This window comes from Nycticebus coucang, chromosome 5, assembly GCF_027406575.1.
Source record: "Nycticebus coucang isolate mNycCou1 chromosome 5, mNycCou1.pri, whole genome shotgun sequence".
NCBI lineage: Eukaryota > Metazoa > Chordata > Mammalia > Primates > Lorisidae > Nycticebus > Nycticebus coucang.
Genome location: NC_069784.1, coordinates 78,707,818 through 78,728,240, shown reverse-complemented (window position 1 = coordinate 78,728,240; position 20,423 = coordinate 78,707,818). Strand labels below are relative to the sequence as shown.

Genomic DNA, 20,423 nt, shown 5'->3' with positions numbered 1-20,423 from the left:
ATCCATCTGTCCATTCATTCACCCATTCCTCCATCTGAATTCTCAATCATTTTTCACATAATAGGCTCTCAACAAATTTTTGTATATTCCAAGGAAGGTAATATCTGCCTGCAGGCATTCCTGACATTGTGTAAGAGCGACAACTCAGTGCTTTGTGCTTCTATGATATGTAAGAAAACACCATAAATTAAGGATATCTTGTTTGGTTGTTCACTGCATCTAGCCTAGTGCCACCTAAAAAAAATCACTTTTACTCTGAATATCAATTCTGATCAACCAGATATTTTCCCTGAACAATAAATATTTAATTGAGAGGGGGGAAATCTCCATGTTAAACAGAATGATAGTTTACAAAATATGCCTTTCAATTAAAAACATAGCATCTGATATAATTCTTACACTTTTCCTAGTTGTGAAAATGGCCAACCTGGCTAACATAAAGATGTGGGGTTTTTTCTTGAAATATAAAGTATAAGCAAGATTTTTTGAGGTGTAATTACATAGGAAGATTTTTAAACATAGAAAAATTTTAATCCACTATTTTATGCCAGTTCATTTCTCATTTGGCGCACTATTGGAAGAATATTATTTTATTGCCAACTCACCATACTCACTGGACCACACTAAGATGCTCATTCTACCATCTTCAAACACAATATTCTCCATTACATTCTCGAGAACAAAACCAGCCACGCACAACAGAAACCTACTTTTCAGAAAATGATGGACACCTCTTGATTTGGGGCCAGCGAAGCTTCCTATTTCCAGTACTGATTGCGAATATAAAATTTTCCCATTGCTAGCAAACCTCATATCCTTGTTTTCCTGAACATAATAATGTACAATCATATTTGGTTTGAATCCAACTTACCAAGATACTATCCTTAACACTTCATTGCAAGGGTTTTAATATGGTGAAATAATACAGGAAATATAATCAATCACTGATATGTTTACTTTGCCATTCTGTCATTGATTTAGTTTAAGTAGTTGTAAAAGGGACAATAAGTCAAAATGAATTGTTACTTCTTTAGTACATAATTTGAATGCTCCATAAGAAGCATTTCTACAGAGATGCTAGTTGAAATGAAAAGATGGACTGAAATTTTATTTAGTTGAAAAATCTCAAGGACACAGTGAGATTAAAAACCGCAAGTATCTTTCTTCCTCCTGTGACATGAACAGCTATGCACTTGGCTCTAATGAAGTGAGCTGTCACTAATTAGATAGAGCTTAAGTTTTGCTGAAGTCCCAACACCAGCCTCAGTCCATAGGCTGACAAGCAAAGTGCTGATGGCATAGAAGGTTGACAGAGAGAAGCTGAGAATTCGCCCTGGAAGAGGTGCATTTTTTCAAGAGGTCTCTAAGTTTGATTAGAAAACTGAGAAGATTATAAATGTTCTATTATAGCATGTATTTTTGCTACAAAAGGAAAGACTTAAACCCTTAAGGGGGCAATCACAAATGAATGAAATAGACAACAATATTTGGAAAACTGCAGCATCTTTGTTTTCAAAACCTTTGGTTTTGGTTTTTTTAAAACTGTGAGAATTTCCACACGAAGTGGCCATATATTTTTATTTTTTATGGTATCAGATCCCTCTCACCTTTCTTCCCCTTTTCTCCTTTTCTTTCCTTTACATTCCACCATTCTAAGAGCCTTACTTGCAGAATGGAATGTACATACAGCTTTACATACTTAATTCTAAAGTTCAAGTCTACTAAATATAATTTACTGATTTGGTCATTCTATTGCCCTTTCACTATTCCATAAACTCATAACTTTTGCACCAATATTTTCCTTTATTTCGATATATCTAGATAATACAGAAATGATAAAGTAAATTCTATCATCATTACATTTAATTTGAGGGAAGGCTTATTATTGATAAATAACTTTTCTTTAAAGGTTGCACAGCAAATTGTCTCCTACCCAACCCATATTTGCCTGGATGAAATATGCTGAAATCACATTATCTAGATTCTGTTAGTCTGTCATCTAGCCTGCCAAATGTTGATGCAAATCAAGGTTCTTTATGTCTTAGTCAATGACAAAGGTCAAAAACAAAATAATTCTTGCTTTCTGTTAATATCTCCCTCTAAAACTTATTACAACAATATTTGCCAAACTTGATTTTCTCACACACACTTCCCTTTTTGAGAAATGCACGTTTAATTTTTAGAGGATTCCTTGGTCAAATAATCATGAATAATACTCCCTGACAAGCCAAGCATATCTCTTACAAATTCACATTATACATTAGCAAAATAAACGTGTCCATTTATCCATTAAAGGACAAAATAGGTAAAAGTAAAACAAAACTTGTTTAGAATGTTTATCTTTAGGGGAAGATGTATTCCTTCATATCTCTTAATACCTCCATCAATTCTTTTACTTTAATTTGTTCTGTGTTATTAACAATAATTACTACTTACTGTAAAGCAGTACCCTAGATAACAATAATTAATACTATTACTATACTCATTCATTCTGTCAAAAAATTTTGTTCCTTGTAGATTTCTCTGCCTGTCCCTGTCTATGTACCTATCTCTGTTGTTGAACTTGCATTATGATATCACAGCTCAAGTTACATGTTTTGTAGAATCTTCATTTTCTCCTGCACCCAAGCCTCATGAAGTATCATCTCATAACAATTCACATTATGCTTTTTGTATTGACACACACCTCCACAATTGGCTTTCAAGTCTCTTTGCAAGATAATTGGGGGGAACAGAAATTATAAGAATTATTCACATGTATTTGTATGCCAAAATTGATGAAACCAATTTTTGAGAAACATATAAAAGTATGTAGCTTTTTTTCTTCCCAAAGGCAACCAAATCTTTAAACATTTTGTTAAAATTCTAAAAGGATTACGGGGTATTGCTATTTTTCATAATGAAAAATTTACTTTGGCCAGTTTCCAACTGACATGAGATTCCTTTATATTTTTTAGATATTCAGTTACCATGATTATATGATGTACTATATATGACCTAGAATTAGGTCAGTACTAGTTGCTCCCTTTGAGTCTAAGAAGATATTATTTGAAGTAGACTGCTGAGAATGTGAGGTTTCCTTTACCTTGTCACTACTCCAAGATGATGTTCATTCTCTGAAGAATACTAATTTACATTTCTTGTGGGTATCTGAGTATATACCATAATCCTTAAGCATATAACATTCCAGGGACTTTCCTCAAATAACTTTAATAATACCTTAATTATTCCTCTTCTTTAGTTTAGCCTGAAGTGTTTCCAAGCCATATAACTAAAAACTCCAATACCTTTAAACATTAACTTTGCCCTAGACCATCTGCAGAGTTAGATAATCAAGCATCCGTTACTCAAGTCCATTACTCAAGTCCAGTATTTTCTTGTTAATTTTCTATCTGGTTATTTTATCCATTGCTAAAAGTTGGGTATTGAAAACTTTCACTATTATTGTATTGCCATTTCTTCTTTTATGTCTATTAATATTTACTTTGTATATTTTAGTGATTCAAAGTTAAGTGCATATATATTTATAATTGCTAAATCCTCTTAATAAATTTATCTCTGTATCATGAAATAATGATCTTCTTTGTCCCTTGTAAAAGGTTTTCTTTCTTTCTTTCTTTCTTTTTTTTTTTTAGGGTAACAAAGAGAGATTTTGTTTAGGAAGAACAAAGAGAAAGTTTAGAACGTTTCCAAAGAGAGTTGAAGTGGGTCCCTCCCATGAAGAAGAATAGGTGAGAGGGATCCCTTGTGACTGTTTTTAACCTGAAAGTCTAGGTTTCACCACCCATGCTCACTTACATGGAATATCTTCTATTCCCTCACTTTCAGCCTATGTGCAACCTTAAAGCTAAATATGAGTCTCTTGTAGGGAGCATACAGTTTGATTATATATTTGGCATACAAATATATTATTCTTTTTTTAAAAAAATATTTTTATTGAAGAGTTTAATTTATTTACATTCAACATTATTATTGAGAAAGACTTATTCTTGCCATCTTGTTCATTGGTTTTTGGTTACTGTGTATTATTTTTATTTTCCTTTGCATTTCCTTGATGACATATGATGTAGAGAATATTTTATAAGCTCTCTTGATGGTTGTATATCTGTTTTGGTAAGGTATCTGTTAAGATCTTTGGTCTGCTGTTAAGTTGTGTCACTTGTTTTATTTTTATTGAGTTTTAAGATTTCTTTGAATACTTTAGATAAGAATTATTTATCGTATATATCTTTTTTTTTTATTATTGTTGGGGGATTCAATAAGGGTACAATAAGCCAGGTTACACTGATTGCAATTGTTAGGTAAAGTCCCTCTTGCAATCATGTCTTGCCCCCATAAAGTGTGACACACACCAAGGCCCCACCCACCTCCCTCCTTCCCTCTTTCTGTTTCCCCTCCCATAACCATAATTGTCATTAATTGTCCTCATATCAAAATTGAGTACATAGGATTCATGCTTCTCCATTCTTGTGATGCTTTACTAAGAATAATGTTTTCCACGTCCATCCAGGTTAATACGAAGGATGTAAAGTCTCCATTTTTTTTAATGGCTGAATAGTATTCCATGGTATACATATACCACAGCTTGTTAATCCATTCCTGGGTTGGTGGGCATTTAGGCTGTTTCCACATTTTGGCGATTGTAAATTGAGCTGCAATAAACAGTCTAGTACAAGTGTCCTTATGATAAAAGGATTTCTTTCCTTCTGGGTAGATGCCCAGTAATGGGGTTGCAGGATCAAATGGGAGGTCTAGGTTGAGTGCTTTGAGGTTTCTCCATACTTCCTTCCAGAAAGGTTGTACTAGTTTGCAGTCCCACCAGCAGTGTAAAAGTGTTCCCTTCTCTCCACATCCACGCCAGCATCTGCAGTTTTGAGATTTTGTGATGTGGGCCATTCTCACTGGGGTTAGATGATATCTCAGGGTTGTTTTGATTTGCATTTCTCTAATATATAGAGATGATGAACATTTTTTCATGTGTTTGTTAGCCATTCGTCTGTCGTCTTTAGAGAAAGTTCTATTCATGTCTCTTGCCCATTGATATATGGGATTGTTGGCTTTTTTCATGTGGATTAATTTGAGTTCTCTATAGATCCTAGTTATCAAGCTTTTGTCTGATTGAAAATATGCAAATATCCTTTCCCATTGTGTAGGTTGTCTCTTTGCTTTGGTTATTGTCTCCTTAGCTGTACAGAAGCTTTTCAGTTTAATGAAGTCCCATTTGTTTATTTTTGTTGTTGTTGCAATTGCCATGGCAGTCTTCTTCATGAAGTCTTTCCCCAGGCCAATATCTTCCAGTGTTTTTCCTATGCTTTCTTGGAGGATTTTTATTGTTTCATGCCTTAAGTTTAAGTCGTTTATCCATCTTGAATCAATTTTTGTGAGTGGGGAAAGGTGTGGGTCCAGTTTCAGACTTTTACATGTAGACATCCAGTTCTCCCAACACCATTTATTGAATAGGGAGTCTTTCCCCCAAGGTATGTTCTTGTTTGGTTTATCAAAGATTAGGTGGTTGTAAAATGTTAGTTTCATTTCTTGGTTTTCAATTCGATTCCAAGTGTCTATGTCTCTGTTTTTGTGCCAGTACCATGCTGTCTTGAGCACTATGGCTTTGTAGTACAGACTAAAATCTGGTATGCTGATGCCCGCAGCTTTATTTTTGTTACAGAGAACTGCCTTAGCTATACGGGGTTTTTTCCGGTTCCATACAAAACGCAGAATCATTTTTTCCAAATCTTGAAAGTACAATGTTGGTATTTTGATAGGAATGGCATTGAATAGGTAGATTGCTTTGGGAAGTATAGACATTTTAACAATGTTGATTCTTCCCATCCATGAGCATGGTATGTTCTTCCATTTGTTAATATCCTCTGCTATTTCCTTTCTGAGGAGTTCATAGTTTTCTTTATAGAGGTCCTTCACCTCCTTCGTTAGGTATATTCCTAGGTATTTCATTTTCTTTGAAACTATGGTGAAGGGAGTTGTGTCCTTAATTAGCTTCTCATCTTGACTGTTATTGGTGTACACAAAGGCTACTGACTTGTGGACATTGATTTTATATCCTGAAACATTACTGTATTTTTTGATGACTTCTAGGAGTCTTGTGGTTGAGTCTTTGGGGTTCTCTAAGTATAAGATCATGTCGTCAGCAAAGAGGGAGAGTTTGACCTCCTCTGCTCCCATTTGGATTCCCTTTATTTCCTTGTCTTGCCTAATTGTATTGGCTAGAACTTCCAGCACTATGTTGAATAGTAAAGGTGACAGAGGACAACCTTGTCTGGTTCCAGTTCTAAGAGGAAAAGCTTTCAGTTTTACTCCATTCAGTTAAATATTGGCTGTGGGTTTGTCATAGATAGCTTCAATCAGTTTTAGAAATGTGCCACCTATGCCTATACTCTTCAGTGTTCTAATTAGAAGAGGATGCTGGATTTTATCAAATGCTTTTTCTGCATCTATTGAGAGGATCATGTGAGCTTTATTTTTGCCTCTGTTAATATGGTGGATAACGTTTATAGACTTGCGTATGTTAAACCAGCCTTGCATCCCTGTATCGTATATATCTTTTACAAATATGTTTTGCTCTCTCAATACTTCATGATTTTAAACTTTTATTTGTTTGCTTGAATATTCTCAAATATGTGAAAAAGAAGGGCAAATGTTATCAGCCCATAATTAAAAAGCCAATTGTTTTCATTGAATATGACATATTTCAAAAGTGTTAGTTAAACGTGCTTGATGAAGTAGATTTGTCATATTTTTGGAGTACTAAATCATAAAACTGATGCAAAGTATAAAAATAGAGATAAATTTTAACCTATAAACCCTGCCTTCCTTATGATTTGGACTTCTGTATAATAATCATTTGAATAACAGCAGAAATGAATATGTCAGAAAGAATTTCCTTACCATGATATTTCTGTTTCAAATCTAATATCTAATTTTTATAAATGAATTATAGAAGTTAAATAATTTTAAGTAAAATGATCGTCCTAATTAATCATAAAGAACCCATATATTAAGAGAGAGTAACTGTTTTCAAGAAAGTAAACTGACCAGCCTTTAAGGTAGAGCTCAGGTCTACGGCCATACCACTCTGAATGCGCCTGATCTTGTCTAAGGTGGAGCTCAGATCCTATTTCCAATTTGGTCTGGATGCTATGCTCATCACTGAACTCCACCTCTCTTTGTCCCTGCACTAAATAGACCATTTGTTTGTGTTCCATATTGTAGTTTCTCTCTGCTGTGTTAAATTTGTTTTCTCACATCTGTCTCCTAATATTTATATTTTCTGATCATTATTTTACACAGCTTGAAGAATAACAGAATTCTTACAGATTGACCAAGTGCAAAGGATGTATACATACCTTTAGAGATAACTCTTCCTTCAATATTCCTTGGATTATGTTTACTAAACCACCCAAGACATTGGAAAGGGGATATCATTTTACTCATTTTGATAATTCCCTACAGTAAGAATTGCCTCAACTTTATAAAGTAGATATAAATTTCTTTTCACAAAATGATGGCTCCCTGACTACAATGTACTGATTGGATTATGGTAAAACCCTAGTTAGGTTTCATTAGAAAAAGACCTTTTAAGAGTTAACAATTAGAAACCATACTAATACCTAGTTTTTCTACGATATATTCACTATTTCTTTATATAGAAAGAATAGACAGTTTTAGAAAGTTACAAATAACTTAAAGACTACTAATACATTCTTTAAAATACATCTTTAAAATTCTTTTTGGTATGTACATTGCGATACAAATGCTATAAATATTCTATGTAAAGTCTTATCAAAATTTTATTATGTAAAAAATTCCAATTACGTAAATGTAGTTTTACGGATGAGAACACTGAGTCTCAAAGAGGCTAAGTAACTTCACCTAGTACCCTGCCCTGGCATTTGCTCACACTTCATCTATGAAAGTCACACACTCTATGTAGTATGCTAAGAATATGCATGTCATCTCAGGGTCAGGAACTGTGAAGCATTTGACCTTGGCTTTCAGTATTTACACATTTTACCCCTGGGCTATACTAATTTTCTCTAATAAGAGTGATTCATGGTTTTTATCCAGCAGTGCTAACCCAAGGATCACTGTGTGGCATAATTAATCTATGTCTAACTAATCTAAAATTGAATTTGAATCCATGATCTTGGAGCAACCAAGCAATCAACACAAAACACTATATGAATTAAATGATCTAGTATTTGTATATAAAAAATATCAGAACTAACTCTGTTTTAAAATAATTGTTCATCTCTGCATTATTTGAGTGCAACTTGGTCACCATTTATAATGTTAATGATAATTTTTCACAATGGCGTACACAATTCATCAAATTCCCTTGAAGGTTCCTGGATTCTGTTATCCAGAGTCTGCGGTGCATGTCTGTGGAGTGGGCATAGTTTACTGAGATGCACATCTGTTTGTAGTGGCACGTAATCTAAACTTTAACAAACAGCTTTTACAGGTGTAATTTGACTTTTTTTGTTTAATTCAGTCTCTACAAATTATTACATCCAGATCTAGCCTTGAAAATCATTTTACTAACATTAAAATTGTGCTGCTTATGCAAAGAAAAAAATAGAATGCATTTTAATGGAAGAGTTGACCTGCAGAAAGATGAATAATTTGCATCAAATTTTGTGCATTATGTTAAACTAATGAAGACAAATGTATTCATTTATTTCAGTAAAGATGAAAAGATTCATTTATTTCAGCAATTTTATGCATCTATAATGATGAATATTACAGCACTTATATGATGAATTTTGAATTTCAGAGATGGATGTTCAGCAAAATGGGAAAAACATGCTTCTCATACTGATTTCTATTTTTATAAACACTGGGATCTGCCTCAAACAAACATCATGCCTCCTCTGGTACCAATTCTATGTATCTTACTTCATCAATAATAATAAAAAAAAAAACAAGGGCGGCACCTGTGGCTCAAAGGGATAGGGCACCAGTCCCATATGCTGGAGGTGGTGGGTTCAAACCCAGCCTCAGCCAAAAATCACAAAAAAAACCCAAAAAACAAAAAAAAAGAGAATTTCATCTACTTAATATTAGAAAGCAGAAGTAAAAAAGGAAATTTTATATCATTCATATGTCAAAGTGATGTACTTCTACCATTAAAAGTCAATAATACAACCCATTGTTATATTTTTTACTTTAGATTATTATGGGTAAGGATATAATAATAAAATACAAGATTTTGGAAATTACTAATGAGACTACTGCTAGTTAATATTTACTATATAAAATTGTTCCAAAACATCAGCTCATAAAGGTAGCATTAAATTCTATTCTTAAATAGGAATGTACCCTAATATTAAATTAGTGTATGATAGAAAAAAGTGTACATAACAGTTTGTGAGTTTAATCTTAATAGTAAAGGCCTGGGCAGCGCCTGTGGCTCAAAGGAATAGTAAAGGCCATTGTAAACACATCCACTTCATCTTTATTTTCTTCATATATAGCATAGATTTTAGTAATTTTATTAATATTATATAACTAATTTATTTTGGATTTTGCTAACAGAAGTAATTACTGATAGGCTGTGAAATAATTATACACCATTTGGAATTTGCTATTGATTTAAACTCACAAGTAAAATAGGAACAGCTGAGAGTAAAGAAATTCTACCATTGACAATACGCACAAATGAGCAGGAGTCCCTGGATCCCCTCCTCAGCTGCTACATACATCACATATGTTATTAATGTCATGAGAGAAATGACAAATGAGAGAAGAGTGTCACTAGTTCAATGCTAAAAAAAGAAATAATTTTAGTGAGACCCATCATTTTACAATATTTCTACCAAATTGAATACAGCAAAGCAAAATAACACCAAGTGGCCTAATGGATGCTCTTTATGGACTGCTGCCTTCCTGGTAGCGCAGGGCTGCTGCGTCTGCCTGCTGCAATATGCACTCAACATTTGAAAACAAGAAACCAAGGAAGCTTTTAGTGTGGGCAGTCGGGAGAGAGGCGAGGGTGCCAGAAATGCCATTAAGAAGAAATGCTTTTGGTTTGAATAAATAGATTATCACCTATCGTGAATTAAGGGCCAAGACTGCAACCACTTGCACATTTTAAACATTCCTTAATGAAACTGCTGTGATTTGCTTTATGCTTTTACCTCACCCAAAGCTTTATATATATATATTTTTTTTTTTTGAATAAAATAGGAAGCTCAGTTAACTTACCATGAATAACAACATCTACAACTTCAAAAATCAACCGTACAGTAAAAGACACATTAAAATAACATTGCTGCAGTCAGAAAATAATGAAAGGGATTTAATGTCATCCCAAACTTAATTAAAGCAACTGAAGCTTATTTAGCATTTACCTTCACATCATTGTTGATTGTGCCACTAAGGTCTCTGTGTAAACAGAGCTTCCCTAATTAAATAGTTTATGTCTGAGTCATTGGGAGATCTCACCAGGCACTTCCGCAGGAGTCATCCCACTCAGAGTGATGAATGGGGCTAGGAAGACCCCAGATGACTCACATAGACAGGCGAAGAAGAGGAGTATGCTTTCCTAACAAAAGCGGGCAATTTATAATCTTTAAGATTTGTTTCTGATTTCCTACTCCAAAAGTCATGGTATTTTCTGTTTTAATCTCCTCACCAAACCATATTATGTTTCCATGACAATATCTCAAATTCTGAGCCAACATAAAAGCAAAGTAAAGCAAGTTCCTCTATTTGATCACACAGAGTATTATTTAAAGATGAAATTTTCTCTAAAGATTATTGCTCCCAAAGATGTAAGTTCAAAATACTAGGGAACTTCTGGAGCTGGTCTAAATTTCCCAGAACCTTGGCCCATATTGCTTTCCTTTTAATATATGTATTTATTAACTCTTGCTGAGAATAAAACAAGAGCCAAATATCATTTTTCATACCTAAATAAACATTTTTTTGGTTTATGATTAAATAAAATTTTAACACTAAGTAAATATAATGTATTGCTAATAATGCTCATTATTCTTTGGCAATGATATGTGTGTGTATATATATATATTTTTTGTTTGTTTGTTTGTTTTGCAGTTCTTGGCTGGGGCTGGGTTTGAACCCAGCACCTCCAGCATATGGGGTTGGCACCTTACTCCTTTGAGCCACAGGGCCGCCCACTTTGGCAATGATAACATGGAAGGCAAATGCTAAGGGTACATGTGAAACTTAGTAAATGTAGGATGTAAATGTCTTAACACAATAACTAAGAAAATGCCAGGAAGGCTCTGTTAACCAGTGTGATGAAAATGTGTCAAACGGTCTATAAAACCAGTGTATGGTGCCCCATGATCGCATTTATGTACACAGCTATGATTTAATAAAAAAATAATAATAATAATAATATAAAATAAAATTAACAGCTGATAAATGCAGATTATATTCTGTTTGAAAAGTCTGTAAGAAGGCAGCATCTCATTCAAGTACTAGACTTGTGTGTTAGTGTGTTTATTAATGACAATATAAATATAAGTAATTAATGAAGCTATATTCCTGCAGAGGTATGAAATAGCAAATCATAAATTACTGACTGGAACCTTTTTCTCTGAAGTAAAGTATCTCAGGGAATGATGTGTGAAATGTCTGTTTTCTTTTTTGTTTTTGTTGTTTTTTTAATATATATTTTTTAGAGACAGAGTCTCACTTCATTGCCCTTGGTAGAGTACCGTGGCGTCACAGCTCACAGCAACCTCCAGTTCTTGGACTTGCTATGTGAAAAAGGTAACAAAAAATATATTGCAATGGCCATAAGGGAATGGTTTGAATATTCTTCATTTGAAATTAAATTATTGTGTTCAAACCCGTTTTATTCAGAATTAGGCTTAAAACAAAAAACATGTTTTTTATTTAACAATAACAAGACTTTTAAATAAATGTAAACTTAATATTATTTGACAGTGAAAAGAAGAATAGGCTACAATTTTCCGTGTCAAAATATTAGGTCAAGCTTTTAAATTTTTATGGATATGTACTGATAATTTTATACTAAAATTCTTCATGAAAATTATTAATTAAGCTACTGCTTCAATTCTTCAAAATTTATTTTAATGAAACACTAATGTGCTACATATTACACAACCTTAATCTGTTCATTACAGAAAACTATTCCACCAAAAAATATAATATCCAAGTCAACTTCTCTTAATTTCTTATAGAGGTGTCCTTTTGAATATCAAGGAATTTTTTCCATCATAACTAAGAGTTCTTAAAAAGGCAGTTGTTGATCTGATCAGCTAACAGTTGAACAGATAAAAAGGGGGCAACATTTGTATCCCCAGCTTCTAGCTTAAATTTATTTTATTCTCCTATCTTATCTATTACATAAGATTAAAATTAGAAGACATAGAAATTTCAAATGTTCTACCTACCATTTTTCCCAATTTAAAATGTTATTTATTTATCTATTGATATTTTACATTTCTTTAGATTAATTGGCACATAATAATAATAAATATCTATGGGGTACAGAGTGACGTTTCAATGCATGTACACAATGTATAATGACCACATTAGAGTAATTAGCATATTCATCACTTTACACATTTAGAATTTCTCGTGCTAATAAATTCAAAATCTTCTCTTCTAGCTATATTGAAATATAAAATCTATTATTATTATTAGCTATATTCCTTCTACTGTATAATCAATTGTATTAGTAAAATAAGCCAACACCTTTTAATAGTGTCCAGGAGAAGGAAGAATCAAAATTGCTCACTGTGTGGGTCCAAAAATCATTAACAGAGAAGTTCCTCAGAACTGAATCAACTATTATCTTTTTAGAAAAAATAATTTTCACACTTGAAACACCCCAGTGGGTTTTTGAGATCTGTATAATGTACTATACTGATTTATTTCTAGCACGCATTTCTCGGTGCAAGACAATATGATAGAGATAGCCCTGGTACACCGGTATGCTGGATTCACAAAAGAAGCGAGAAACAATTGAAAATTCAAGTTAGTCTGATTTGAGTTCCTAACATTAGTCAGCAATGTTCTAGAAGAGAATCCTGGAGTTTCCATGTGTATTCAATGGTTGAACTATCAAAAACACAACATAAAGTTATCAAAGCTCATCCTGATGTAAACCCACAAATGGAACAAAGGTGGATGTGAGGTAACTTCCTCCTTTTTAAAAGGAGACACAATTTGGATAAAAATTCACAAATATTGTTACCTTTAAAAAAACAAATAGATTTGGGGGGGAAAACTCATGTTTTAAGGGGTTACATATGAAGTATAAACCAAAATCATTTACTTTAGAAATTTTGATATTGATACTATTATGTAACTCTCCATAACCAAAAATATTTGTGACATACTCCAATATTTTCATACATCCTCTTTGAATCTTCTCATTCAATTCTTATTGACCTGGATTGCTCAGATATATTTAATGAGGTCATCACATTTAATCATGTAATATGCCATGCTTATCTTTAGCTCTAAATGGGATTCATTTTCTCTGTTTATAAATTTTGCTGCACCATCATATCTTCCAGATATAGAATTCACTTGGTCAACAAATGTTGAGAGCCCATAGGTTACAGTCTCTGTTGTTTTGTGTCTTACAAGAATGAGAGACAACAGCAAAAGAGAGACAATAACCGCCCTCATCCAGGTAATGCAAACCAGCAGAGGGTGGCTGTGATATACAAGAGTTCAGTTCTTTCAGAAATAACACTGACGGCGGTGTGGGGGGGGGGATGAAAAATCAGCTAACGAGGCCAATATATGTTATTTAAGGGACAGCTATCCTACAAGCCCTGGTTTTGATCATCACTATACAATCTCTGTATGTAATAAAATTGAACTTGCACCCCTTAGGTTTGTACAAATTAAAAAGAGAGAGAGAGAGAGAAATGAGAGTAAAAAACTGAAATATTCAGATGCATACACACACACACACACACACAAAAAATAACCACTGAAAGGCTTGTTTATTATAGCTCTTCCCAAACAAAACTATCAGGCAACGGATGCCTGAAGAATCACTGCTTCCACCTTTTACAACTACATTACGAATGTGCCGGATTTTTAGAACACATTCTAAGACATCACCTCACTATATTTCTCTATGTTGATTCTAGTCCAATTTCCAGCAAACTCTGAGAATCTGTCAAAAACGTTTGCCAAGTTATTGTAAGTTTAGCATTTAAATGGACCTCAGATAGGATAACTTTCTTATTTTACTAGTTTAAAATGAAATCCAGAGGTCATAAATTTCAAGCGACAAGTCCAAGAACCTGCAGTAAGTGAAGGGGATATAGAATATCACTATATGGCTGATATATGATAATACTACCACATTATCAGTCTCTATGTTAAAAATATATAATTTTTCACCAAAAAAGCACCTTTCAAAAATTATCAAAGAAGTTGTGCATCACAAATTCCCACTAATTGGTCCAATCACTAATGAAGTTGCAGTATGTAATTCTCATTAAAGGAAAGAGCCATATTTGACTACCAAGAATGCCAAAGTTTGAGCCCCTATCAACACACACTTAGGGCAATAAACTTACTGGTGTATAATTTAACACATTTGGGAAAGAAATGTGTTTCCGAAAACTATAATTGTTAAAATTCAAATATTATATTAAAATTGTCAAACTTTTGACTTTATATATAATATTGGCATAATGCAGACAAAGATTTGGTAGGTCTTTTCCTGGTGCAGGCAGTAAAGGGGGTGCATTTTTTGTGCAGAATTTAAAAACAGAATAACATCAATTGTCATCATCTTCAGCAAGTCTAAAACATCAAAGATAAAATATTCCTCATTCAAAATATCTTTTGTTGGCTTGGTGCCTGTTGCATAGTGGTTATGGTACCAGCCACATACACCCAGGCTGGCAGGTTCAAACCCAGCCCGGGCCAGCGAAACAGCAATCACAACAACAGCCAAAAAATAGCCAAGCGTTTTGGCAGGCACCTGTAGTCCCAGCTATTTGGGAGGTGAAGGCAAGGGAATCACTTAAGCCCAAGAGTTGGAGGTTGCTGTGAGTTGTGACACCACAGCACTCTACCAAAACCAACATAGTGAGACTCTGTCTCAAAATAAAAGAAAGAAAAAAAAAGATGGTGCCTATGGCTCAAAGGAGTAGGGTGCCAGCCACATATACTGGAGGTGGTGGGTTCAAACCTGACCCTGGCCATAAAACAAAAACTGCAAAAAAAAAAATATGTATATACATATCTTTAATAATAGATATATAATAAAGATTATATAATATATATGTCTTTAATTAATATTATAATATTAAATATATATGTATCTTTTGTTGATATGTTTTAAATAATTATTTTTGAAATTTAACCACTCAAACTTTCAAAATAGCATATATTTGTTTCAAATTAGCATATATTCACTTTAAAATTAGCATATATTTGTTTTTTATCCTTTAGCAAACACTGTATTCTACTTGAAAAATAAATTGGATACTACTGATACCCCCTCTCCCCCAGTACACTTAGGCTCAGTTACACTTTCCTATTTTGGCAGAACTCAAGGTTCTGTGTTTTCACTTATACAGTGACTGTGTTATTGTTATTTTCAATCTACTGTATAAATACAGGAAGTAGTGTCTCAATATTTTCTCAAAGACAATTCAAGCTATCTTAACCATATTTAATTTCAGATTTTTTTCCCAAATATAATTGGATTTAATGTTAATATTTTGAGTAAAGTCATGACTATAAAAGATTCCTAAACTTCCTAGACATTTTAAGGTTGTCAGAAATGATACCAAAGAACCAAAGCCATGTCTAATATTGTAAATTCTTGAATGTATTACGAAAAGAGATTTTTATGAATCTGTTCTCATCTTCCTAATACCATTTATTTGTTAGTTCATTTGAAAGAAACTCTTTAAAAATAAAATTAATAGGAAATAATCAACAAATAGACAACTTATAGAATGAGACAATATTCATAAACCATGCATCTGTAAAGACTAAAATTTAGAATCTACAAAGAACTCAAACAAATCAGCATGAAAAAACCATAAAAATGTGTGTAGAAGATATGAACAGTTTTTCAAAAGAAGATAGGCAATTGGACAAGAAAAATGAAAAAATGATGTTGAAACTGCTCGACCTCACTAATCATCAGGGAATCATAAATTAAAACCACAATGGGATATCATGTTCACCCCCAATACAATGGATTTTATTAAAAAGTCTAAAAACAATAGATAATGGAGTATATAATAGAGATAAAGGAACTAAATGCTTATTACGCTATGGCTGGGACTGCAAATTAGTACAACCTGGAAAACAGCATGAAGATTTCTCAAAGATCTAAAAGGAGACCTACCATTCAATTCAGCAATCCCACTCCTGAGTATCTACCCAAGGAAAAGAAATAATTTTATCAAAAATACACCTGCCCTCTAATTTGTTTGGCTGCACAATTCACAATTGCAAAAATGGGGAATCAATCTAAATGCCCAGGAATTCATGAATGGATTAACAAAATGTGATATATGAAGAATACATGGAATAGTGGTCAGCCATAAAAAAGGATGAATTAATGCCTTTTGTAGCAATCTGGATGGACCTGGAGACCATTCTTCTAAACGAAGTATTTCAGGAATGGGAGCATTAACAGCACAGGTGCTCACTGTTAAGCTGGAACTAACTGGTGAGCACACATGTGCACAGAGAGAAGCAAAAGTCATTGGAAAATGAGCAACGGGAGAGCCGGGTAAACCTACCTGAGGGGTACAATGAGCGCTCTTTGGGTGATAGCTCACTTACAGTCCTGACTCAAACATTACAACAGCTATCCATGTGACAAAGTGAATGATGCCCCATGATCATTATCAATGTACACAGCTATGATTTAATAAAAAAAAATCCTAACCTCTAGCCTTTAAAACTGTATAATAAAGTGAACCATATTCACCATAAAAAAACATTTGTACCCTTTTAATATTTTGAAATACAAAAAAAATAGATGTTGTGTACACTATCTTAAAGCTATGTTTTTTTAAAGATGAAAATAAACTTCTGATGAATAAAAAAATTAAAGTTGTATGGGCAGAAGAACCAATGACTGTAAAAATAGGTTTATATATACATATATTATAATTATAAACAGAGAGCTGTCTTCTAACAGTATATCCTCGACCATTTTGGTTTTCTTATTTTTACTAACAGTCAAAGGTTTAAAAGAGGGGAAAGTACCCACATGGAAACAGAATTAGTAAAATGTGAGTGAAGATAAATTGATGAATCTGGCTAAAATGTCTATTAAGAGGGAGTAGACAATGATTTATTTCTCTTCCTCTTCTTATTCTGACTTTCCTCCTTTTCCTTCTCTCCTCCCTCGTCCTTCCCTCGCCCTCTCTCCCTCTCTCTGCTCTTCTACCTCCACATCTTAATAGTAACTGGATCTCACTGCCTCCCTCTGATAGGGCCCTGTGGTTACATTGGAAACACCCACTTCATACAGGACAATTCCTCCATCACAAGTTCCTAACCTCATCATACTTACAAAATACTATTTGCTACATAGGATAATATAGTCATAGGTTCTGGAAATGAGGGCATGGATGTCTTTGAGGAATCATCTGTCCACGCATATTTATATGTGGGTCATTTTAAAAGTTAAAAATCATGAAACTTAAAATCCACCCAGATAGAAACAAATGAAGCCTCCCAGCACACCAATAAGCCAAGAAAGTCAAAACTTGGGGGCCTAAATCAGAAAGGACAGGGTCCACTGTGTTTCCGGGAAATGAAATAATGGAACATAACACAGTCTGTCTCAAAACTTTCACTGTGACTCACATATACTGTAATAGCCTGTATCACAAATATATACATATTTATACATTTGCACATGTCTATTCAAAATTTTTACATTTTTCCTAGAAATTATTATCCTTTCTTTCATTTTATTATTTTGACTGAAAATAATTTTGTCATATGGAAGAAGGGGAATATTAAAGATAATAAACCCTGGATGTTACATATTCTAGACACGCCATTGACAAACAGTCTGCTATTTGTATCTTCCTTTAAATGAAACCATTAAAATAATAGTCACTGGAATCAACTGGGCTCACATTTTAAGTTAAAACACATATACCAAAAATTTTTAAAAAGTAAGTTGTTACAAGAACTTTAGTGTACTCATAAAACAATTTTATTTAACGTAAGAAAGAGAACATCTACCGACCATCACTCAGGAGCATATATCCAAATCGTTAAGCTGCATTTATATAGTAACAGAAGGTAGCAGGATGATTCGTAAAAACTAAACTTCTAATGGCATATGAGGAAGCACTGTTCTTTCCCTTTCCCATAGTAACTCAGATTAATGAACGAAGAACAAGTGGCTGACATATAACCTACCCATGGGAGTGCCGACGCCGTAACCTTTGGAGTCTATGAGGCCACCAATCTGGGTCAGGTTACAGTTCCGCTGTGTAACAAACTCGATGGTTGTTGACTCCATTAGGAAAGCATAATCAGAGGTGAGAACTCTCTGGATTCCTTCTTCATTACTTTTGACCAGCACTGACTGCCTCCTGCTACTCATAAAGGCCCACATTTTGTCGTATGTGGAGATTTTTGATTTCTGGGGAAGAATAAAATATATTTTGGTTATAAGAAAGGTCATACCACCTTAGAATTATGTTACTAATAATAGGGATATATATGTATATACACCCCCAAATCAAAATCTGTATTAAAAATTTTTCATAGAAATTCCTCATCATATTTCTTAGTATAATATAAATTTATTTAATTAATACATTTTAAAATTTCAGAGAAAGCAATAAATTAAAGAGAAAATAAACAAGATTAATGCATGAGTACCTCATGTACAATTTCATATTTTATTTAACATTACTATAATATCAAATTTGGAGAGGAGGGACACCGGACACAAACTGGTGCTGTAAGAATGCAAGAGTTTGTGTTTTTCCAGCTTAGTTGCCACATTAACTCCCAAGGATATACAAAGGTACAGGTTGAAGAGACAAGGAGAATTTGTTACAAATAATGTTACAATAAAGGATGACTATAGTATCACTGAAAACAATCTAGTCACCACAGAATCTGTTTAGCCTGCCTGAGGACAACCAGAAATCTATTATTCAGGACAACCAATTAAATATTCCTGGACCAATAATACTGAATAGTTTTATTTACAATGGAAAATTCTCAGAAGGGCTTTTCTAGGATTTCATTACTGAAGAAAGAAAATGGTTTTTGTTCCAAAGGTACTATTAAAACTTAAACATAAAAAAGCATCTACTTATTGGAAGCTCATCTATGAAACACGTATCTTCATTTAATTCTTACACAAATATGGAAAATAATACTGAAGCTATCCACACAGGGGTGATGTCATCATACTGGCTGCCAATGTCTTAGATAGTCCAAACTATTTTCAAACAAATGGATATGCAATATTTTTTTTTTTTTTTTTTTTTTTACAAATTAAGCATGCCTTCCTTCCTACATGTGGAAGATATAAATGCGACATTGCCCCTACTTCTGCATTGTAGGTGCATAATAATACTGAGAAAAATCCGGGAACTAGTGCAATGATAAAATGGGAAGAAATATTTTATAATCTACTAAAAAAAAAATCTAAGGTACAATGAGTGATTTTAAAAGAGAAGAATAGAATCAGAGCTAAGCAAGAGTAGAAATGCAAAGCCTCTTGAAATAAACACTAACGCCCAGTGTAAGGCCAGTGGCATAATATTTGAAAGAAAGCCCATTTCTTTCATATAAGATCAATAGCATTGCGGCACCCGTGGCTCAGTCGGTAAGGTGCCAGCCCCATATACCGAGGGTGGCGGGGTCAAACCCAGCCCCGGCCAAACTGCAACCAAAAAAAAAAAAAATAGCTGAGTGTTGTGGCGGGCACCTGTAGTCCCAGCTACTAGGGAGGCTGAGGCAAGAGAATCGCTTAAGCCCAGGAGTTAGAGGTTGCTGTGAGCTGTGTGAGGCCATGGCACTCTACCGAGGGCCATAAAGTGAGACTCTGTCTCTACAAAAAAAAAAAAAAAAGATCAATAGCATTATACATTTGGGAAGATGTGGTCACATGCCATTTTCCCCCAAGTAAAATAACAAAATCTTGGGAATAGAAATGGGAAACGTAGGAAATAGTTAAGTTTATGATGAAATTCTTATCGCAATCTTTAAGATCAATAGCCAGAACTTGTCTGGTTTACCTGTCCAAATTAGTAACATAAAGAGGACAGCCAGAACAAGTTCACTTTCTTTACAAGGTAAGGAATTTTTCTTTAAATATTTTGGATAAAGTGAAGCTAAAAACACAAAAAAAAATCAAACTAAGAACTCACCTGAAGAGTGAAGGAATTTTAGGTAAAGAAATACAAAAGTATATTATTTTT

The 20,423-nt window shown here is 33.6% G+C and overlaps 1 protein-coding gene across 5 annotated transcripts in view; it reads right to left on the bottom strand.

Annotated features, from left to right (window-relative positions):
- Positions 1-20,423, bottom strand: part of GRIK2 (glutamate ionotropic receptor kainate type subunit 2) — a 735,964-nt gene that overhangs the window by 17,145 nt on the left and 698,396 nt on the right. For all 5 annotated transcript variants that reach the window (XM_053592072.1, XM_053592073.1, XM_053592074.1 and 2 more), the window contains one exon: positions 18,400-18,625. In XM_053592072.1, the coding sequence (XP_053448047.1) occupies positions 18,400-18,625 (226 nt within the window). The remainder of the gene's footprint in view (positions 1-18,399; positions 18,626-20,423) is intronic.